The sequence below is a fragment of the Lepisosteus oculatus genome, chromosome 8 (genome assembly GCF_040954835.1).
Source record: "Lepisosteus oculatus isolate fLepOcu1 chromosome 8, fLepOcu1.hap2, whole genome shotgun sequence".
In the NCBI taxonomy this organism is placed as follows: Eukaryota; Metazoa; Chordata; class Actinopteri; order Semionotiformes; family Lepisosteidae; genus Lepisosteus; species Lepisosteus oculatus.
Window position 1 is genome coordinate 28,481,346 of NC_090703.1, and position 24,847 is coordinate 28,506,192.

The window sequence follows — 24,847 nt, forward strand, 5'->3', positions numbered from 1 at the left end:
TGAATTGTTACAAGCATGTTGGTTTGAGTATAACAATGCCATTGCAACCCTGTGTTGGATAAAACAATTAGAAAATTGAAAGATTAATCACAGCCACTTTCTCTGTGTTCTGTCTGGCAGTGCAAGATACAGTGACAGCAGTGACCTGCCATCCAGGCACTGGCTAGGCTCACATCCACTTCAGTGAGTTACTAGTTGTAGACTGAAAGGGTGATATAGCTGCTGGCTTACTCTCTGGTGGTCAGATGACTGGTATAACTAGTTTTCTTTAAACCCTCTATTGGAGTTTTCGGACGTTTGCCACACTTGAGAAGATATTGAACCTGAAAGATTTCGTGGTCTTAGTTGTGAGTGCAATATACAGTAAACCGCAATAATGAGGAAATTGCTATTGATCTGCTCAGGGACTTGCTAGATACAAGCCACTGTAGAAAGTGTAAGTCATATTATTTGGTGTTAGGGTGTGGTTGTACTCTGTTCTCCCTAACAAACAAGTCCTCGTGCCTGGATCTTTGAATAATGAGGGATTTGTTATTCCTCGTGGTTCCAAAAAGGCTACAAGAAGTGAACTGTGAACCTCTCTCTCAAGGAGAGATAAGAGCTGTGTTTTCTTCTTTTTTCAACATGGAATAAACCTATTACTTGTTCCATAGATATCACTTGTTTAGTCTTAAATTAAAGATCAATTTATAATAAAACAAATCTTGATTTTCACCCTTTTCATAATCCCACATTTGGAACAATAGGATATCACACCAACCTATATTTAGCCCTATTTGTTGGCTGGGCCATGCTTTAACATAAAAAATACAATTCTACATTTCTGTACAGTGTAAAGTTGCAAATCTAAGACATTTTCACAATTTTTGCAAAACTGCAAAGGGTATGATTGGCTAACACTATTGAGTTTGTTTTTTTGCATGAACTAAGTAACATTTTATGTATTGTTAGTAGGGACTGTTTAAATTTTACCATGATGGAATGCATGATTCCACTGCAACATCTTGTAATTCTGTGGAACACTGTTCAGTCATCTAATTTAAACCCAAAACTACAGTTGTAACCACCATTTTGTCCTCAATTATGTAAACATTGTACATGATCTGTTTTGTGAAAATATTATGAGATTTATCTTATGTGTTGGATACTTTTGAACTGTTTCTTTTAATAGCCAGAGATGGATTAAAAATCTTAGATTCAATTTTGAAATGTTTCATAGATCTCTTAATTTAGAGATATCAAGTAACTTAGCTAGTCTTTGGGAGTGTGGAAGACATAAATAAGATGAACTCTTGAGAAGGGTCAAGACTGTGACTATGCATGGGAGAGGTTTTCTGTTTGCACCTAAGACGACTCTCTTTCTGCAAATAAAGCCTGTGATTTTTCACATCCGTGTGTTTTATCAGAGAGAAATAAAACAGATTGCAGGATGCCAAATGGAATGTTCCTTTCCTGTTTTGTTTGTGTTTGAAAGACTTATGTAAATGTCCTCTACCTTGTGTGATCCTTTGATATGTTAAAGTCTCGCCTACATTTAATGTATAAAAGAAAGGTGTAACTTCAATCGAGCGAGCATATGTACTGAGACCTAGGGGAATACCTTTCTCTGTGCTATGTCTGTGCTCTGTGCTTGACAATCTCATAACCCGAGTGAAGACTTTGTTGTCTTCAATAGGAAGTGGAACTTAACAAGAGCACCCAGAGAAAACCCATGCAAACATAAGGAAAACTGAAAATTTCAGACAGATGTCCCAGTACAGAATCAACACAGAGCTCATGAGCTTCAAAGTAGTGGCACTATAGCAGTGGTTCTCAAACTGTGGTAGGCGTACCGGAAGTGGTACATGGCCTGCCGCCAGGTGGTACGCCAAATGACCCTGGAACTGTGTTGTGTGCGCTGAAAAAATCGAGACGGGTTTTCATATTTTGTATTTTTATACGTGTCGAATATGCAGCCTACGTACTACGATACAGTGCGCGCTAGTACTTCAGTAGACACAAGAGATACTCTGTAATTCTATACCACTCTATAGGAATGCGTGCTACGGACGCAAGTGACCAATTGTATTTAAAAAAGCTACTGTATCTCCAGCACATAGGGAGAAATGAGAATGTGCGTGATTTTGGAACAATGCCAACGTTGTAAACACAGGAATGCATAGAAATGCGTGCTACGAACGCTGGTAATCTTGTGAGCACAGGAAAGCGTGAAAAAAAACAGAAAAATATTTAAGAACTGTTCTAAGTTAATTTGAGAAAAATACACAGAACGTCTCTGTGTTTCTCTCCCATGTGCATGAAATAAATAAACACTGAAATAAAAACGGAAACGTGGAAAAATGCGTGCTTGCGGATGGCTAAAGCAGGTAAACCCCACACTATTATGTGTGGAGAAAAAGCTGCTGAACAGCTCGACCTGCCCCCCCCCCCCCCCCCCCGAAAGACACAGTCATTCATAGAATTATTGAAATGAAATATTATATTAAAAGTACACTGACAGTGCGCGGTTAGATGAGCAGATGTTTTTCACTGCAATTAGATGAGCCTGTAGTCGATTTGGCCAATTTGCTCGTTTACGTTAGATACGAGTTTGAGGGTATGTCCCATGAGGACTTTCTGTTCTGTAAGCCGCTACCAACAGGAACTACAGGAGAGCACGTATTTCAGCTTCTGAATGAATTTATCGAAGAGAATGGCATTGACTGGATAAAATGTGTCGGCGTTTGTACAGACCCGTGCTAGAGCAATGACAAGCCGACACAGCGGTGTAGTTGCACGAATTAGAGAGGTTGCTCCAGAAATTAATGGTTTCATTGCAACATCCACCGCGAGATCTTTGCCATCAAGAAAATGCCTGACGATTTAAAATCTGTAAGACTGTTGTGAATTGTATCAAGGCTCGAAAAATTAATTCACATCTGCTTTGCTCGACTAAACAGGCTCACCCCTCTCACTGAAATGGTGCTTTTTTATTTTTATGTTGTTTTTTTTTCTGTAAAACACTTTGAGAAGCCACATTTTAAAATGCCAAAATCCCATTAGCTTGCTCTATTTAAATACTATTTTAGAAAGCCTACTGTAGTTTAGGCAATATTTTTTGTCATTACATGCATAATACAAAATAATGCCTAATGCTAAAAATATATCATTAATCTAGATCAGAATAAATCATCTTAGAGCCAATTTATTTATTCTGATTAATGGAACTTGCCTCTTAGCGGTTCAACAAATATTTTTAGCTATGAAGCATCTAAGCAATTGGTGGCAATCAGATTTAACAATTTGATTCATTCATATTCATATTAATCTACCCCAAGAAGTGAATTTATGAATGAAACTAATATCTTTATTTCTGGTGTAGGGAGAACATGACTCATTTGGTGTACCTCATCCTTTTAAGATGTTTTGTTAGAAAATGCAAAGAACTAATTGAATTAAATAATAGTAGTATAAAGCGACACCTTTCGTCAAACTTTTGACAGGTACCACGCCCCCTTTTCCAGCCAATGGTCGTCCGCGGTGTTTGGTTGTCCCGCCCCCCCTGCCATCCAATGACGTGTTGTTATTTGTGCATGTCCCGCCCCCTCAGGAACCAATGGTGTGGGTCGGAACCACTGCCTCCCCCCGGCCGGTCGGCCTGGCGCCTCAGGGTCCCAAAGCCCCCAGACGGCGCATCCCTCGCTTTAGGTGTGTGCAAGTGTGTATTGGTTTGGAAGGGGACCATGTCTGCCGCGGGGTTGAGTGCGCTCTATTATAACCCTAGGAAATCGGGCCGTTACGGCGGCGCAGGGGTTCTGGTGCGGGCCGCGAGATCCCGGGGTGTGAGCGGCGCCAGTTGCGGCCGGGTGGTCGAGTGGTTGTCCGGCCAGGCTGCTTATATGCTGCACAAGCCGAGTCTCCAAAACAGCAGGGGTGCAAGCACACACACACACACTGACTGCGTAAAGTCTCACGGAAAGAATTCGCAGGACAAACACCAGGTGAAATGTGAACCGCTTTATTTCAACAGGGGGTTTTCAAACACAGAAACAGCACAGCAGCACTTTTTACACAAGTTACAGACTCCAGTTTGCAAGTATGTGAAATGTGATCCGCTTTATTTCAACAGGGGGGGTTTTCAAACACTGAAACAACGCAGCAGCACTTTTTACACAAGTTACAGACTCCAGTTTGCAAGTATGTGAAATATGAACCGCTTTATTTCAACAGGGGGTTTTCAAACAGTGAAACAACGCAGCACACATGCGTTACCGGCTCCTGTTTGCATTCGACAATTAAATGTTGGTGCGGAAAATTAGTTCGGTACGCGTAACCACCACCCCCACATTGCTGAGAAACTTTGCAGCATCTGAAAAAGCATTCGTAACCCCCTTCCGCTCCCCGTGTCTAAAGCCATGCAAACCACACTGGGCGATCCGATCTAGCAGGGCAAAAAAGTTTGCCTGCGTAATCAGCGGGATGGTGTTACCACAGGTTCTGTGCAAAACACTCTGTATTTTGGAATACACACTGTAGAACCCCCCAGGCTTCCTTTTCTGATCTGAAAACATCAGATCTGTAATAATTTCACTCAATTCTCGTCATACACATCTATCTCCTTAACAAATTTAAGGACATTAGCATTCGACTCTTTGTTTTGCATATCAAGCTTTGTAGAGAGAAGTGTGTAAAGCACTCTTAGTAAGAATTCAGACGTATACATTCGAAATTCTTCATTCTTCGGTCGATGGCACACCCGGGTCTGTAAAACAGAGTGAAATCTGTATTCACATTTTACATAGATCTTTTTTTTTGCGTCTGTAAAAATAAGAATAGTGTTTCTTTTGCAACTCATCAAAAGTCACGTCTACTAATTTTTCATCCAGCTGTTCAAGGGTGGCGTGTACATGCTCGTATGGGGAGCGGTCCTCAATTATATTTTTTAGCAACTGTTTTATGCACCGCTCAGTGTCATTTGTAATGGTGTACGAACCCAGACACCGGGCGGTGTACAGAACAGCCGATAAAATTTGGGCTAAACTGAGAGACTTATAAATTTCTAAAGCGGCAAACGTCACGTCTTCACACCCATCTGCGTAGCCGCCAGACAGGCATGTGTGACCCCGCTGCCCGGGGTGCTCAATCAAACAGGCCGGGCAGTCATCAACCAGGATCCCCTTTAAACAGTGTTTGAAGATGCAATAAACTACTGCTTTCACAATCTGGGGCATAACATCGGGCTCATTAGGGACAGGGGCATCAGCTTTATTAACATTTGGGCGAACAAACAAGCATAGACACGAGACATTCACTTGTGTCGGTAGGCTGAAGATTGACCCGTCCACATCCTCTTTATTCTATTAAAGGAAAAAGAAAAGGAAGGCTTAACAAAATAGACATGCTTTGCACCTAAAATATCGAGCATTTAACGCACTTTTGAGCTAAGGTTTTTCGTTAATATTTACCATTTGTAGCATGGTATCATTGCTAGCACCCGGCTGTTCTTCAACATCTGGTACCCCAGCTGAACTCACATAAAATATTTTAGCCGCCTACCTCTTCACTTTGTGGAGTAGCGGACCCCGTTGTTTCTCCACACAAAGAAGCCATCTCAGCAGCTCCGCGGTGTCTGACAGCTCCAAGCACGCACTGCGGCCCTGTCAGGTCAGAGCGTTTAAGAATATGCTCCAATGGTGTAACACGCCTACATAACACAAGACATTTTTCAATTGGTTGTGATGACACCCTGATTTATCGAGAGCGAAAAGTATTCGCTTATCAGTTTATAAGTATATCTATATTCGCTTATCAGTTTATAAGTTTTAAACTTTAAAAGTATTAACACACAACGCAAACACAAATGATGTGTTTGCCCAGAAAAGAAATTTTAAACACGTGGGGTTGGTCTTAAAGTTTTTAAAATAACGTAATAAGACACAGTTTATTTTTAATAACACATTCGCGACAGCTTTTTCAAAAGTTTGAGATAAATTTCCACACAGTAAAAAAGACATAAAAGTCTTTAAGGTGTTAACAGACAACAAATGGTGGGGTGTTGTTCTTCAGACTTTAACGGATTGTTCTTAAAGTTTTAAAATTGTTTCCCTGTAGAGATAATTTGTGACGTTATTGGAGACGGGGTGTGTGTGTGGGGGGGTTTAGTTAAAGGCTCTGGAATGCAGACTCGGAGGGTGCTGCTAAAATTGACACCAGGGAAAGTTTACAAACATTTTAAATTCATGTAAAGTTTTCTAATTTACAAGCACCACATGTATTTCACGCAAAAATGTTCTTAACCGAAAAAATGAAACCTCAAAACGTCAAGCTTGGTTTGTGAACACGTCCCTATAAAGAACAGATACATAATAAAAAACATTTTGCTTGATAATATTCTTAGCGGTCTGTTGGTGAATCAAACAAAGACACCGCGGCACATTTTCGCCACGTTTTAACAGCTATGAAATTTTAGACACCATTGTATGCCTTAAAATAATATAGATTTTAACATTATAACGGTCTAAAACGTTTTCTAAAATGTTTCTTAAAATAATTTCTACAGACCAGTACGTGCACCCTCAACGATACCTAAGATTAATGGTTTTATGGGGGGCCATGTGTGTTTCTTAGAAGAGAATGTTTATCGGATTGAGTATAAGTACCAGCAGTTTAACAGGCGAAGTTTTGGCTGGAATCCAATTCCTACAGTCTCACATTATCGCCTAACTCGTCAGAATGGATCACGCCGATCAATTACAACAGTCCGAAGATAGTCTATTTACAGACTTAACACTGTTCGATAGACGAAGACGAGGATTCCACGAATTTCAGCGGTATGTATATCTGGCTTATTGTGAGACAATTACAACGTCACGGTGCATGTCTCGTGTTAGCTATAGTTACAAAACGTTGTATGATATTTGTATACTAGGCAATATTGAATGATTATAATGGAATTACCGGGGATTGGTGCCGTAATGTGGTCGTGACTGTGTGTATCCATTCATTTCCATTAGCCCCGAAAACCACATCTGTAAAAAGACCAGTTACGGCACAGCACAACACTGGTGAGTAATTACGACAATGTTTTGAATAACGCTTTATGACCATGTGAGTCTTAAAGACACAGGGGTATATAAGCCACACCAAAACTCGTATGTGTCTATTCCGCAGACGCGGGCGAAGGGACAAGTCGCTACACATTCAAAAAACCTCGTTTGGGGTTTGCATTACCAACCCAAAACCTTGTGGAGACACAGGCAGATGTTCACGTCATACCAGACGGTGCGGGGGATATTATCAGAGCGCCTGAGAGAAGAGGTCGGTATTATATATAAGTTATATATAAGTTAACTGGGGCAACGAGCTCAAAACGTCTGAAATCAACAAGCAAAGGTTAATATAATTTAAGCGTGGTCAAGATGTGTTATGAGCCACTTACGGTAAACGTTACTTCTTTTGTTAGGATGTTAATTCGCTGAAAGATCCTACTTCACGTAGTTTTCTGTTTGGGGGTGTTAAAAAACCTTATTTTAAAACTGCCTAGCTTTTAAAGTTAAAAGCGACTGGTCTGTGCGAGGGTCTACAGGCCGTTAGCACGCCGCTTGACCCAGTAGCGCCACCACAGCCGTCAAGGAAACCGGTGTAACAACATGTCCGGGTAACTTGTTCCATTCACCCGCAGCCCTTTGTGTAAGGATGCACCACATGTGTGGCGTTTTTATCATAGTTATCGTAGTTTTCTGACTTTGACAGTTTAGATTTCATTGATTGTTGTGCTGAAAAGTCTTTTATTTTTATCACAGTGTAGTTTTCAGATTTTGAGATGTGGAGCATTGGCGTGGTAATAAAGTCTTATTTTTTCACACAGCAGCTGTATCGACGCGCGGCGAAACAAATGCAGCGGAAACGTCGGACCCCAAGGTGGTGACTGCATCGGAGACGGCTGTTAAGATGCTGACCAAAGCCAGACGTGTCAAGCCTGCGGAGCGAAATAATAACGCGCCTAAAGACTTGGTGTTGGGTGAGGTGATGTGCTAGATTCAGTGCGCAGTATTACACAGTCACTATCAACGGCGCTCACTAATGAGGTGGCCAAAAAACGAGCTTTAGAGTGTCTAAGAGCGGTTTTAGCCGGTGTACAGACCTTGTTTCCAAAACAGATCCAGGTTCTCACCGCTAACCTCTTAGATATAATTTCTACAGAAGATGCCGCTCTAAACTCAGAATTTCAGACCATGATGATGATATTTCATGCTTCATTGGTACAAATCCCCGGTGATAAATGACTAAACATGCGGTCTAAAAAGTGCTTAAAAGACCGACCGCTTGCCAACCGCAAGCTTTTGTACATAAATAAAAGAATTAAACTGGCAAAAGCATGTTTGTTGCGTCGTCAAAGATTCAGAGAGAGGCATCAGATTTCCCAAGGGTCGCCCAAGCCACGCAATGAAAATGCAGTGGTAGAAAATAACTTAAGGCCTGAGGTTGTTGAAGCAGAACAGGATGGCGGTAACCCAGAACCGGTTGTACTGAACGATCTGAATCAGGTTGGTGGCGGTGCTGGGGCGAATAGAGACCCCATAGTTTTCCTGGAGCGTATTCGTAGTTATAACAGGTCTTATAATAATTTTAGAGCAACAGAGCACCATGAAGAATTTCGTCCAGAGAATATTGGATGAACTTTCTCCAAACATCGGGGCGAATGATTTTGTACAGGTGCGTTTGACTGCGGGTGGTTTTAACAAACCCTTGTTCTCACGCAGGAGACACCCCGGAGAATTAAATGCTGCCGATTTTTTAAGCCACATCTCGGACCTCTTACAGAGCCACACAGAGGTTCTCACCGATGACAGCCTCTGCTTAGTGGTGACGATAGTTAGGAATATGCAGGGGGGTGCCCGCCGAAGATTTAAATCCGTTCTGTACAGCCGGGTAATTGCGCAGAAAAAAGCGCACCTTATCGACTTACATTACACGGGCGGTAATCTGTGTTTCGCCGGGAGTGTGTACGGTTTGTTGAATGAGGGTTGTACCGATGGGGAAATGTTACAGGGCGCTAAACGAATGCACAAAGAGTTGGGTTTTCCAGAGAATCGGAAAATTAGTTTGTCAGACATTACCGCTTTTGAAAAACATTTAAAGGTGGTCATTAAAATTTTGTACCACGACCAGGGTGATTGGAAATATTTTACAACGGGGCCCACACCACCAAATTCTAAAATACTTTTTGTTCTACTGCATGAAGAGCATTTTTATGGGGTTTTAAATATTAAAGCTTTTGTGGGGGCGGCGTATTTTTGCACTAAGTGCCACGTGGCGTATAGCCACAAGAACGCACACGCCTGTGTTACAGCTTGTAAAACCTGTTTAGATCCCCAGTGTTGTGAAATTGATGCTGAAAGTCAGAATTGCCCGGCCTGTAAGGTCTTTTGTCGTAGCTCTCAGTGTTTGGCGAGACACTTGCGGAATGCGGCGACGGGTGTGAGTAAGTGTGAGCGCAGGGTCTTTTGTGAGAAATGTGGGGTTTATAACCTCGCAAGTCACAAATGTAAAGAGAAACTGTGCTCGCGTTGTAACAACGTGATCGACACCCCTGACACACATTTGTGGTACATACCGCCTTTGGTGTCGGGTGACACTCTGACAACCCCAAAATTTCAAACAAGTACATTTTTTTCGACTTTGAATGCATGCAAGAAACGGGGACACACATACCAAATTACGTCCACGCCCTTCATATTGACAATAAACGAAGCTGGGAATTTTATGGTGAAACTTGTCTAAAGGATTTTGTGTGTAAATTTATCGATAGACGTTTAAAAAACCATACGTTCATATCGCACAATGGCAAGGGATATGACAATTACCTAGTGATCAGACAGTTGTTAGCTGAAAAGATGGACATTGAACTAATTAATCAGGGTGGTAAGATAATGTGTATGACCGTAAAAGCTCTGAACATCAGATTTATCGATTCTTTAAACTTTCTGCCTATGAAATTAAGCAAACTGCCGGCCGCCATGGGGTTCCCCGGGTGTAAGGGTAATTTTCCACACTTGATGAACACTTCAGAAAACCAAAATTATGTCGGACCGATGCCTCCGCCTGAACTTTACGGCGTTAACTACATGCTGCCGAGCGAGAAAGCCGAGTTTTTGGTTTGGTATGAAGAATGCAGGGGAAGTGTGTTTAACTTACAGAGAGAGTTGAAACGTTACTGCCAGTTGGATGTGGCAATTCTAAGAGAAGGCTGTATCAGGTTTCGGGACGAGGTCATGAATATGACCAGACAGACACGCGTGACTGAGTCAGGGGCCGCCTGCGTTGTCTGCATCGACCCCTTTCAGTTTGTGACCATCGCTAGTGTCTGCATGGCCATGTTCAGACTTATGTTTTTACAGGAAGAGACGATTGCATTGATACCCCATGACAATTACCACAGCCAGCAAAAATGATTTTCTACACCCAGCATTCAATGGCTTATGTACATCGAACACACAGAGCGCGTTAAAATCCAACACGCGTTAACCATAGCCGGTGAGTTCAAGGTTGGCCCATATTTTCTGGATGGTTATGCTGTAATTGACGGCGTGCCGACAGCCTTTGAGTTCAACGGTTGCTTTTTTCACGGTTGTAGCGTTTGTTATTGTGAAAATGATTTTAATCCGCTGACAAACACTACTTTTGGTTGGTTGTACAGAAAGACGATGGTCAAAATTAATTTTCTCAAAATGAGAGGTTTTAACGTGCTTGTTTTGTGGGAGCACGAGTTCAGAGACACGCTTGTTAAAAATGGGGTTTGGCTAAATTTCTAACAGCCGCGCAATTACCAGAGCCTCTGCAACCTCGCGAGTCGCTTTTTGGGGGGAGAACAAATGCGATTTGTTTGCATTACACAGCGCAGCCCGGTGAAAAAATTCATTACTATGATTTCACCAGTCTGTATCCGTTTGTGAACAAAACTAAAAAATACCCACTGGGGCACCCCCGAATAATATATAACAACTTTGGAGATTTAAAACGGTATTTCGGTTTAGCGAAGGTGAAAGTTTACCCACCGAGACGTTTGTACTTTCCAGTTCTTCCCACCAAAATTGACAAAAAACTGTTTTTCACACTGTGTCGTACGTGTGCTGAAACAAAACAGACCACCCGCTGTGAGCACGGTGATGAAAATCGCGCCTTGACTGGTGTCTGGTGCACCCCCGAATTACAGATGGCCTTAGATCTGGGGTATAGAGTCTGTAAAATTTACTAAATTTGGCATTTCGAAAAGGCCTTACACGATCTTTTAACCGACTACATCAAACTGCATCTGAAAGGGAAACAGGAAGCTTCGGGGTTTCCAGAGTGGTGTACAGATGTCGCGAAACAACAAAGATATATCAGCGAATATTATGAAAAAGAGGGTGCCCGGCTGGACCCCGGCAACATTAAAAAGAATCCGGCCAAAAGAAAGCTTTCAAAAATTGTCTTGAACAGTTTGTGGGGCAAGTATGGGCAAAGAGACAATTTACCACAGACCACCATTGTGAGAAACCCCGATGAATTGTTCAGGTACTTATTTACGCCATATCATGAGGTGTCAGCCTGCGAGTTTATCGATGAAAACACAGCCTGTGTTACGTGGAAACACACTTAACACCACTATACGGGCCATTCAAACACTAACATTTTCAGCGCTAGCTTTACAACCGCCTATGACCGCTTGGAGTTATACAATCTGCTAAATGCTTTGCAAGGCCGTTGTCTCTACCATGACACAGATTCCGTTATCTTTGTGAGCCGGGAGGGTGAGTGGAATCCGGAACTGGGCGACTACTTGGGTGAGCTGACCAGCGAAATCGATGCTGGTCAACACATCACCGAGTTTGTGTCAACAGGACCCAAGTCGTACGGGTACAAACTGTCTGGAGGGAAAGCCTGTTTAAAGGTAAAAGGCATTACGCTCAATGTGAACAATTGTGAAAAAGTTAACCTTGAGAGTCTGCGGGACTTGGTTTTTGACTATGGCGTTAACCCTTATGCAGAGTGCCGGGAATTTAAACACATTTCTATTCAACAGCCGATGATCGTGCGTGTTAAAAAGGATTGGCGCATTGAGACCCGGACCTTAAAGAAAACCCAGAAGGTGGTGTAGGACAAGCGGGTGCTGCAAGAAAATTTGACATCTTTGCCCTACGGATATTAACACGATGGATGTCAGGTTAAAACACCCTTTTTCATGCATTTTGTCCGGACCCTCGAATTGCGGTAAAAGTTATTTTATAAAACAGCTCTTGGAGAGCGGTGATACCGTTATGACTCGTAAACCCGAAAACATAGTCTGGTTTTTACAGCTGCTGGCAACCTCTATACGATGAGTTGCTTGTGAAATTTCCATACATTCAGTTTATAGAAGGACTACCGACGTTGTTTTCCGACGACCAGCTACTGCCGCCGGGTGGAGTAAATTTGATTATAGTTGATGATTTGATGGAGTCTGCGTGTGAAAATAATGAGATAGAAAAAGCTTTTACCAAATACGTACACCACCGAAACCTCAGCATCATGTATATCGTCCAAAATGTGTTTTGTCAAGGCCGGAAAAGTAGAACCATCGCGTTAAATACAAAGTACATGGTGCTGTTTAAAAACCGTTTAAAAACCAAATTTTTTTTGGAAGCGTTCGATGACACTACTAAAAAACCTTTCGGTTACTTGTTGGTGGATTTAAATGCCAACACTCCAGATGACTACCGCTTGCGAACAGGTCTTTTCCCCCCAGATGTACCAACGGCTTATGTATTTAAAAAATCTAAAAGTCGGTGATCTCACAACCACAGACTCAGTCGAAAAAACACGTTCGGGGCGTCGTCATGTCTTCACGCGTTCGGAGAAACCTGACTCTCTTAAATTTTCTGGTAAAAGCCGCTTCCCAAGCAGCGGAAAGCTATTCTCTGCGGGGCTACAAATGATCTTGTACAGGCCATAGCTGAAATCGCCTTGAATACCTTGAAAGGGAATATACCATTATCTGCTAAGCAGTTTGGGACCCTGAAGAGAAAGCGTAAGCTTATAAAGACTTTGAGTCGAAAGGGTCTTTCTCTTAAAAGAAAGAGACTCTTGGTGAACCAGTCCGGTAATTTTATCGGGGCCCTGTTGAGTATTGCAGTACCATTGATTACGGGGCTTCTACAACGTCGATAATGGAGCACGCTGAAAAAATGTACCTGGTACCTCAGAAACAGCTCGATCGACTCCGAGAGCGGTCTGGGTTCGAAAGCGATGTAAGAAAAATAACCGCCCGTCGGCTGGATGATGAAATGCGTGACATTCTGCAGAACTCGCATCTGACCGAATATGAAAAAGTGAAATTGTACAGCCAGGTGTTACAACGGTATTTGACATAAGTACGCCAGGAGACTTCCGAAAAGGGGACTTTAACTGTTGTACTACCGGAAAATGCACCCACCGAACTATCACGCACGTTAGCACAACCGCCATCATTGAGCGAAGCTGACTTTGGGTATATTTTGGACAGCGTGTCTCAGAGGTTCCGGAGAAATGCCGAGATATTGTTAAAGACCATGGCCCGCAATGAACCATTAATAGCCTGGAATGAAAAGGGGGAATTTGTGTACAAGGGGGCACCCGTTGAGGGGTCTCACATGATTGATCTTGTCAGGGCTCTCACGCAGCAGCAAGCAGTTGCTGTCGGTAAGAAGCCAAAAGGTTGGGATGTGTTCATGGAGGCTATGGCAGAAATCAACGTGCCGGGCACCCTGCTAGCCAACGCTGGTAACCGCTGCTAGCCGCCGGGGTGTGCAGCGTCGGTCAAAACTTTAAAACAACCGGTAGAGTTGTCGATGGTCGACCCGGTCTCTAAGATAACCGCTGAAAGGAGACGATCATTAATACCTAGACCCACATGGTTGTCTTTGTAACATTTTTTCTCTGGGTATGTGTGTTTGTGTTAAATGACTTGAAATGTATATTAAAAAGCGTGCGCAATATGTTTAAAAATGGTTTGTCTGTAACATGTATTAAAAAAAGCTTGAGCGCTATAACAGCGAATGTATAATAAAAATATTGTGTTGATTTTCATTCATGTTTTGTGTTCTTTTTAAATAATAACCACACAGACGTCGAAATGGTTCGATTTCATTTTTATTTTAGACGATCGATTAATATTTATGACATGCTCATACATGACATTGAAAGGGTACAGGGGTCTCCGTCTCACACGACGTCGGTTTTTCAGAAACATTTCCAGCAGGCGGTCATTCTGGATTGCATTCGTAGTATAAAGTTTTAAAATGTTTCTAAAAGACAAACCTTTACATCAATGGTATAGAAAAAAGACGCAATGTAGACCGCAGGTCACTGCAAAAGAATCTTGCAATTGTCTGTTGTTGTAAAATATGGAGTTAGCATTTCTGTTTAAGAAATCAATAATGTTCTTGGGAAAGAAAGGCTTCGGGTGGAAATCTGTAGGAGTCGAAAAATTCTGCGCCCTCGTCGTCGGGTAAGTAAATAGCCAGCCAGTGTTCACCGGGGCGGTCGTGTGGGTGAGTATTAACTATTAAACACAACGGGCACCGCGCCAGTCTCTCGTATGGTAGGGCATAACTAGGGAACACGCCTAGAAAACTGTCTCGGGTGTAGCGGTCTCGGGTTAGAATGTCTTCCAGCTGTTTGGTGTTCATCTTTATGTACAGGTTGTGTGGCCTCCCAGTGCTTTTTAGTTGAAGTCGAAAATGACTTGACGTCTCATATCCAGCTCTATCACGTTGTCGAACAGCGCGTACACAACCATGTTAACTGTAGTGGGTAGCGGGGTCGCGAAGCGTATTTCAGCTCTCAGATTACCCGTTTTGAAAAGTGAATAATGTCCTGTGCACTCGTCGTCGGGGCTGAGGTTGAAAGCGAGCAATGTGTAACCGCGTGCGTACTCATCGCGGTCCACCAGAAGTGGTTTGTCTTTCAGACGCTTCCCGGCTGTTTCCACCAGATTAAAATATTCACAGACGCAATGTCCATTCTGGAAGTCTGGTTGAAGCGGTTTAGTGGGGATTTGTTCACCGTCCGCGTAGAGAGCCAGAAAGTTAACGTTGTAGTGTTTAAAATTGAAGGGGTTTTGGGTAAAACTGCCGCTGAATGCCGCGTTGTCCACAAACCCCAAAATGACCACTTTGGGTAACTGTCCGAGAAAGAGGTTTTCTTGGTTACACACACGGCTCCCTGCTGGCAGGCTGAAGACTTTCATCTGTACGCGGTCTATGGGGTATTTAGCGTTGGCCGTCAGGAGTGCTTCGGCGTGTCCCAGTCTGACCCCGGGTGACACTCTGACTCTTTTCACAAACAAAGATGCAGAGAGTACGCTCAGTTTGTGTTCTCCGGCATTGTTCATTAAGCAGAAAGCATCTCTGTTTCGCGTGAGTTTTATTTTCAGGTCTACGCCATTCAGTAGTAGTTTGTCCTGAAAAAACAGGTCGGCGTGAATGTGACCCAGGGGCTTCAGTTTTCGGCTTTGCGCTGTGTATGATGCTCTTTTTCGGAACCCCTGATAGGGACCATCCAAAATTGTGGACCCGTGTTCCCCGGCAGTGTCTTTGTAAAAGAGCCCTGTTGAATACTGCGTCTTCAGCGTCTCTTCACTGTAGTTCAGGACCGACTCTATAAAGGCTCTGTAAGGATAGCAGTTGTTGCTCTGGCTGATCAATCGGTCTCCTACGGTGATGTCAACCTGGCTGAAGATGGCTGCGATGGGGTAGTTCACCAGGCTCACACGGGCTGCCGCATCAATGTCCCGACCGTCTGCTTCCGTTATTTTACAGGTCAAATAGAGCAGCGTGTTGTTTAAATCGAAATAATCTTCTCCGTTGCCTGCGACGTAGAACTCCAGAGGTGCGTTTTCCGTGAGGGCCGTGAGGGGTGGAACTTCTATGTAAAAGCTTTTCTCGACGCTTGTTTGGGTAGGTGCTAATTGAAATATGTCCAGCTTCGACTTGGCGCATTCTGCAGACCCGCCGTGAACAAAAGCCATGTTTAAAATATGTCTCGTTTCGTGTCTCGTTGATTGTGGTGTGTCACGCTCTTCTTGGTCGACCTGAAGCTTTTATGAGTTGCCTGTCTGCGCTTAGCCGTTCTTTTATCAGGTTTCGGCGGCCCCCGACGGTGCGATGATGACGTCTGTCTTTTTCTCTTGACACCCCTGCAGATGTATGCTAGACCCAAACCTTCCTGCTGATGTGCAGCCACCTTAGACATGACCGCGCTTGTAACGTTGCCGACCACGTCTTTGGCGATGTTTTTAGCTGCCGATGCCATGTACGGCATAGCTATTTCAAACCCGCGTTTCAGAAAAGGCACAGCTTTTCTAAATAGCGCTCTGAAAATACCCCCGATACCAGCGCCGTATTGAACCGGTAGCCCTGAAAATCCTGGTAATCCATAACCAGCCTGTTGTTTGTAGTAGTGCGTATACAAAGAAGGATCCCCGTAGCTCTTGATGACCGTCATCCTTTTAGATGTTTGACGCTTTCACAGGTCTGAAATGCAGCTTGACGATGACCTTTCCAAATGCACTGCCAGTCCATTTCGGACACCAGCGTCCTGTTTCTCTTAAAACGTATGCGCGCCGGCTTGTGCAGCGTATAAGCAGCCTGGCCGGACAACCACTCGACCACCCGGCCGCGGCTGGCGCCACTCACACCCCGGGATCTCGCGGCCCACACCAGACCCCCTGCGCCGCCGTAACTGCCCGATTTCCTGGAGTTATAATAGAGCGCACTCAAGCCTGCGGCAGACATGGTCCCCTTCCAAACCAATACACACTTGCACACACCTAAAGCAAGGGATGCGCCGTCTGGGGGCTTTGGGACCCTGAGGCGCCAGGCTGACCGGCCGGGGGGAGGCAGTGGTTCCGACCCACACCATTGGCTCCTGAGGGGGCGGGACATGCAGAAATAACAATACGCCATTGGATGGCAGGGGGGCGGGACAACCAAACACCGCGGACGACCATTGGCTGGAAAAGGGGGCGTGGTACCTGTCAAAAGTTTGACGAAAGGTGTCGCTTTATACTACTAATAATATATTTGAGTACATATTCTATACATACAATGCTTTTTTAGTTTATCAAAGTGTTTAAATATCAAATGGTTTTAAGATTTGTAGATTCTCAGTGCAGTTAACAGGATTCTCCTTTGCAAATGAGAAAACATTTAGCAGGCATAAAAATATTAAATGGACTCAATGTCAGGGAATGAAAAATACATGCAGAAGACTACAACTCCTTTTTAAATATGCATTTGTCAAGTCCTTAAACTAAATTTAATAAGCTTCACTCTGTGTTAAAAATGTTTTTAAAAATGTTAAAAGTGTAAAAGTGTTAAAAATACACATGGTAACATTTCTACTTAATAAAAAATAAAACCATTAATAATGTTTTTGTTATCAAGAGTTTATTAGTCTGTAGTGTGTTGTCAAAGGATCATCTAATACACCTAGTCAGCAATTTTGATAAAAAGCATTTTGTATAAACTAGCAATAAATCAACGGGATTTCAGTACCCATTTTGGAGACAATACGGAAATAATCGATCCTGGTTTTGTGCTACATACATTGCTTGTATTTTAAGGAAAGTCATATTATTCCCTTCTTTCATATGATGTAAAATTAAAAAGAAAAATAGTATATAATTATTTTTACCCATAATAATGTACTATAACTATACTGATTCCCTTCTGAAGCCTCCAAAAAATAGTTGCATTTCAAATGTCTGAGCATGTGGAATATTGCAATTGTATGAGAAGACATGAATAACATAGCTGGGCAGCTTGTTTCATACTTCTACAAGTGCCTCATGTTCTTAGCTTTAAACGCACTTATCCATTGTTTCCACTTACACCCATTTGTATTTCACTTCTCATTCTGAAGAAATGGACTGGATTAACTCTGTCAATGTCATTGTGGATTTTAAACATTTGAGGTCAAGTTATAATCTTTTCAATTTAAAAGGGTTATTTTCCGTCCGCCTACCAGTTACATTTCCCTAAACTCCACAATTAACGTTCACAAACCTCAAGCTCCACATGAGGCTCAAACTAAATAAATGAATTATAAATGTAATATATCAAATGTAGTAGTGCTCTTCCTCGTACTGTTATAAGTTCCACAAACAAAATGATTGTACTACTGGAGCAAAGGCACAAGTCATATGAAAGGCTACTCTGACACAGCACAGATTGGCTCTCAAAATAATGATGCTGTAGTAAACTTTTAAATTAGCAGGAAACAAAATTGTGAAGCTACTTTCTTTTCCCTCATGCCATTATTGATTAAAGTGATGCAAAAGCTGTACATGTCCCTGCTTTTGAACACAGGGAACAGATCTTGATCCACAATACAATTAAAAATAAGTTTTATAAGCATATAAATTAAGTGCTGTAACAAATCTATAATAATGCTACAATTACGTGACAAACCCATGAATTGTAGTCTGCAATAATACATATAATGTAGAAGAATTTCTATTACAGGAGAGAATAATAAGGGTTGCACAACTGGAACGCACATACCATAATAAACATCTTGGTATTACACCTCTGCGTATGACACTTTTTGGTCTGTTCAAATATGAAAACATCAATCTGTTTGACCGATGAATCTGTAAAAGACTGATATACTTATCTGCCACTTGATTCAATTATTTTAATAAAGGATTATTTTGCATAGCTAAACCATTAACAATGCTATGGAAGTTAATTTTTCAAGAAGAATACACAGCTTACACTACTGGATAAAAGATTCCACCTCCTATGGTAATGAAGGGTTTGCACATATAACTGGAATAACTAATATATTCAAATACAGTGCCCTGCTAAAATTGTCATCAGGGTTGGTATTTAAGCAACTTGTTGTTGTTTTTTTTTTATCTGTGCGCATAATGTAACAAGATTTTATGAGATCCTTGAGATTAAAGCATGGTCAAAGATATTAAAATAAATTGCACATATTACTTGTGTCAGAATTCTGTTTTCATACAACTTCCAAAATTGAGGATAGGGTTTGTCAGTGCCTTTTAATCCTTAATTGACATCTTACAACACATAAAAAACAGATCAAAGAATGTTGTTGTGGAAAACATGCACTTTTATTATTCATACAAATGATGTACTCGCTAGCATCTGAACAGAATGAATAACAAGTAACATGAATAACATAACAGAAAGTACAAGTTTGCATGGGTGAGGATTAAAAAGGACAACAAATCAATAAGACTACTTTTATGACTTCTTACTTGTTAATGTTCTTGGGGTGTCTGGAGATGGGTTTGAAAAACATCACAAAATTCTGCAAGGTGTTACACAAGACAACCATAAACTCATGTAATTTTGGAAAAAAAAAACAACAAAGGCTGCCTTTAAGGTGTGTTAATTTAATACTAAAAACATAACACACAAGGATGATATATATAAGTATGACAAAAGGTATGTACAAGTGTAATACGTGTATCTGCTTTTGGTGGTAAAGCTCAGAATGCCATTTAAACAATCTTAAATGTCTTAGCTAAGTAAGTTATTTTTTCTGTAAACGACATTTGAATGTGTGTATAAATTTAAGTTGAGTTGCATTAACCCTCAATCCTTACCACTTGTTGGGTTTCAAAAACCTTAATGCATGTGCTACCTACATCAGTAAAATAAACTTAACTATTAACAGTCTGTTGTTCAGCTTCAAAAGATTTCCCAAATGAACAGCTTTATCTGTACAAAAGTACTGATAGCGTTACAAAAAACGGACACATAATATGCACAAAAGCTTCCAATTTATTAAACACGCGGCACACACATCTCAAGATTGGCACTCATTCTGTATTTCAACAGATATGTCACTGGTGTTTGACAAAGGGTATTTAAATATGTGATAAGCCTTAAGTTCTGAAATGAACAACCAATCAAGTTTTTACTTTGACACAGATGAGTAGATCAGTATTTTTTTCCAACTGATGTTTTTATAAATTAGGGACCTGAAAAATGGGGAAGAACTACTAAACTAGACATGGCATTCACCAGAACTAATTTTCTCATTTATCTTTTCTACAATTAATGGTATTTGCTTGACATAGCTTACAGTGAAAACATTTTTCCAGTGAATCAAAATAATAATAATTAATTTCTACAAGCCATCCAAAATTAGTTTCTAGGATTGTAAGAACCTAGTGTGTAACTTAATAAGCTGATACTTATTACACTACAACCTAAGACTTGCACTGATTTTAATGTTTAAAATAATGTATTTAAAATAAGTACATAGGCAACACTAGTAGTATCACCAACTGCATGTATTGATAATAGTTAACTTTGTATCACTTTGCTATTCTGTGTTGAAAAAAATAAGTATTGGCAAAGGACGCGTCTAGTGTGACTTACCTAAAAAATCTAGTTGCACAAACATACCTTAATGGCCTTTAGTTCCAAAATACAAGTAGGTTTGCATTCAATTGCAAATGTAAAAGTCCTATAAAATGAATGGAACCATGAAAAATTAGGTGGAAAAAACAATTGTCCAACTTCAAAATCTAAGTAAATAGCCATTTGTATTGTGATGCAAATTATTACACATTGTAAATATAAATAGGGTATCCATTTAGTATGGCACAAAAATATGGTTTACATCAGAAATTGGCAACATCAGCATAAGGCCTAGAGCCCTGCTGGATCTTTTGACACTTTTCAATTAGAAACAGATATAGGACTACATAAAATGCCATTTAACATCTTTGCCAAATTAGATTAATTATAATCAGAGAAAAATACAGTACGAGGGCTACTTACATGCGATATATGATTTTAAATATGCATGCTGCAGTTAACTATAACATTAGCATTCACTGAGCTTCCGATATAGCTGTATAGTTATCAACTGAACTTCAGGATCACCACTCTTAATATCAAGAGCTTGCAAAAAGAAACGTAAAGCTTCTTTAAATTTTTCTGCCTTATAAAGGTCTTTTCCTATTTTAATTAGATTTTCATAGTCACTTGATTTGTTAACTAAGTCCTGTGCATCAGAATTAGACTCAGTGGGGGGAGGGATCAGACTCTCATGAGCACACAAGTCCATTTCTTCACTGGATCTCAGTTCAGCATCACTAGTAGATTCCTCCAGGACACTGTCATCTTCTCCTTTTTCAGACTCCTCCTCCCCCTCCTCATCTTCTGTCCCTAATGTTTCACCAAAAAGTTTCTCTTCAGATACAGAAAAATCAGATTGTTCCTCATCTCCTAAGTTGCATAAATATTTGGAGTTTTCCATTTCAACCACATCATCTTCCTCCTCCTCTAGGCTTTCCACAACAGCCTCCACAAAAGACCTTCTGGATGCCACAGACGCGTTTCCACCTAAGCTTTTTCTGTGAGAAGTAATCAAAGCAAAAGGACTCTGAGATTTGGTTGGCTTTGGAGTGGAGGCACCAATTTCCTTGAAGGGCTCACCAAAAGGGCTACTGACAGAACAACGTTTTTCAAAATAGGACCTCTCTCTGGCTTCTATCACATTGTCTGAATTTTGTTCTTCTTCACTGTCATACAGTACTTGTGTTTTTTTCTTTTTCTTTCCTGTATGAATAAAGGAATCATCTGACACTGGGTTATCGTCACTGATGCAAGTAAAGTTTGAGAAGTTCTTTGAAAGGTTGACTTGCAGATCCTCAGACTCAGATGGTCTGTGTGTGTTTGAGGTGATTTCTGAGTGAAGCTGCCAGGCAGTTTCATTTTTGCTGGCAGAATTATTCTCCTCCAAAATATCACCAGTGCTCTCTTCCAGCTGGAGATTGAAATCACACTGCAAACTTAGCTTTGAATCTGCGTCATTGTAATAGTATTCATGTTCAAATTCCAATTTCTGAAAACTAGATAATCTTGCGCTGTTGGGTAAAGTGACAGGGAGCAGTTCATCATTCATTGAATTGTCATGGATTAATGGCATGTGACAAAATTCTGCAGACCTCTCAATGTTCTGAGGATTGATTTGATTTAAATTTTTATTTTGAAGGAAGAGAGAAGCTTCCTCTTCTAAACTAAGATCAACAGATAAGCATTTTTCATCTAGGGATGGTGATGTTTTAACAGCAGTTTCTTCAGACTCAGATGCAGTACTCAACACATCCTTTTTGCCCTCAAAAGAAACATCAAGTAGAGAGTGATCCAAAAGAATTTCATTTTTAGAATGATTTGCAAGTTCATTCTCTTTTGTCACATCATATTCAATATTATGCTCTCGAGCTTCTTCAAGGCTATTATCTAGCACAAGATCAGTAATTTTAGCACTAATCTTGTGGACTGCCTCATCAGGTTTAGACTCTTCAGTGAGTACTACCAATGCCTCTGTAACTGCACCATCATTTTCACTGACCGTTGAGACGCTTTGCTCTGTTTTACTTTGTTTCTCGTCGAATCTTTTAGGTGGCTCCAGGTTTCGAAGCCATGTTGGCTCAGTTGTGTAATCCATGTTTGCCATCACTTGTTGGTTCAGTTCAGATTCAGCTTTCATCAACTCCTGAGCTTTCAGAACTCTACTTTCAATGTACTGATCAGCCACGTGGTCCCCAGTCTCATCATCAGTTGATGCTGCATCATGTGAAAACATCAGGTCATGATCTGAGATTCCAAACATTTCCAAAGAATGCAAATATGCTATATGCTCATCAAGCTGAGGATCAGTGCGTCTTTGTCTTGCGTGGAGTGACTGAAGCTGAAGTTGCGTTGTGGAAATTTTAGTGTCCTCAAGTTTAAAAAGTTCTTTCAACTCTTGTCGACTGAAATACCTGAAGGGGTTCTTTTTGTCTCCAGTGCTTTGTCTGATCAAGGAATCTTTAAAGACTTGACGTCTATAGATCTTTTCCTCCACTGTCCCACAGGTCACTAGCCTGTAAATCACAACATTTTCCTTTTGCCCAATCCTGTAGGCTCTGTCCACAGCTTGGGCATCCGTTGCTGGATTCCAGCTGGGATCAAAAATCACAACTCTGTTGGCAGCAGTCAGAGTAATTCCTACGCCTCCCACTTGGGTGGTAAGGAGAAATACAGAATATTCCTTATTGGTCTGAAAAATTGCAATGCGTTTCTCTCGTTCCGCTAGATGAGTTATAGTACCATCAATTCTCATGAGTTTGAAACCTCTGTTAACTAAAATACGCTGGATAATGTCTAACATTTTCCTTGACTGGGAAAATAGAAGAGTGCGATGGCCTTCTTCAACGAGTCTTTCCAGGAGTCCTACAAGGAATTTTAGTTTCCCAGATTCCGATACAAGTACTTTATCAGGTACATGGTCAATTCCGCCCGCAGTCTGGTCATCTAGCTCCAGATTCTGGTCCATTCCTTCCTCAAGGCCTAACTGGGCGATAGCCCTGGAAGACAAAAGCCTTGGGTGGTCACATAACTTCTTTAAAACTGTCAACTCAGCCAAGGGTGAGCGTGTTGTTGTCAGTAGTTCTTTGATGTGATCTAAAGATATGAATTGGCTATAGATGTCTTGTTGAACTTGGCTAAGGTACGTCCAAACAATCAGGTCATTCTTTCTTGTAAGAGATGGCATCGCAGCACTGGCAATGAGGGCTTGGGTCTCTTTGTCTTCTGAATTTATTCCATGTTCATTTGTTACATTATGCTTTTTGTTTTGCACATCCTGCTTTGTTCTTCTTAAAAAGTAGGGGTTTATTATTGTCATTAAATTTTCAGAAATCTTGAGACCCAGAGCTTTTTCACCTGGAGTTGCATCTTTTTCTCGTGCTCGAGTTATGGGGTTTTCATACTCCATTTTAAAGGTTTTTGCTGTACCAAGCAGAGAACCTTGACATGCAAAATCAAACAGTGCCCACATTTCCCGCAGATTGTTCTGTACAGGGGTGCCAGTGAGAAGGATCCGATGTTTAGCAGGTATGGCATGAACACTTTTTGCAGTTTTGGTTGAAGAAGATTTTATCTTGTGAGCCTCATCTAAAATAACATAATCCCATCTAAACTCAAGATTGATGAAACTAGAGAGAAGCTCCCAGTTGCTGATGATCATTTGGTATGTGGTAAGGATGACACCTCTAGTTCTTTGAACTTTCTGTAAATTTTTATTTCGTGCTGCTTTGTTAGCACCATGAAATTCTTTAACTCTCATGCCTGGTGTCCATTTAGCAAATTCTTTGGCCCAGTTCCCAATGAGGGTTGTTGGCATGATAAGAAGAGTGTGCTTGATCAATTCAGAATCATACATTCCAGAAAGAAAAGCAATGATCTGGATTGTTTTCCCCAATCCCATGTCATCGGCTAAAATGCCACCTTTTTTACCATCGTTATGCAAGCCAAACAAAAAAGCAATTCCTTCTTTTTGATGATCATATAGTTTATCATGTAGCTCTTTGAAAAGCATTAGACCACTGTTATTAACATCAACAAACTCATCTTCACCTTCACTTTCCGATCCTTGACGTGCAATTTCTTCTATGGCTTCTTTTATCTTTTTGATTCTGGTTTTCAATTTTTCACTTGGGTGAATTTCATAAGCCAACGTGAAAAGTTCTAAAGATTTCGTCATGTTTCCATTTTTGGCTTCATCTTTGCCTTCTCTCACATACCTTAGCAAAGGAAAAGAGTTAATGAAAAATTATGTGCATGCTCTACTCAACTAATGAGAATTCCATGATATCTACATTTAATGTATGGACACATGTTAATGAAAACATTATTTCCATATTAATTTTAAATCAGGATAAGTATTCAAAAAATGAAGCAAAATGATGTTTTACTATGTATTAATGATTTTGTGGAAGACCGAGTCAAAAGGTTAGGACAGTGACTATGCGCGGGAAAGGTTTTCTGTTCGCACC

The 24,847-nt window shown here is 41.1% G+C and overlaps 1 protein-coding gene across 2 annotated transcripts in view; it reads right to left on the reverse strand.

The window, feature by feature from the left end:
• Positions 1 to 3,981: 3,981 nt before the first annotated feature.
• ercc6l (excision repair cross-complementation group 6-like) overlaps positions 3,982 to 24,847 on the reverse strand; it is a 41,139-nt gene continuing 20,273 nt past the window's right edge. Inside the window, exons 3-5 of one of the 2 annotated variants that reach the window (XM_069193422.1) lie at positions 24,429 to 24,595; positions 5,536 to 5,636; positions 3,982 to 5,336 (exon numbers count right to left, since the gene is read on the reverse strand). In XM_069193422.1, coding sequence (XP_069049523.1) covers positions 4,767 to 5,336; positions 5,536 to 5,636; positions 24,429 to 24,595 — 838 coding nt within the window. In that variant the 3' untranslated portion in view covers positions 3,982 to 4,766. Of the gene's footprint in view, positions 5,337 to 5,535; positions 5,637 to 19,095; positions 24,596 to 24,847 lie in introns of those variants that run through there. The other variant, XM_015351115.2, reaches the window with a different exon arrangement.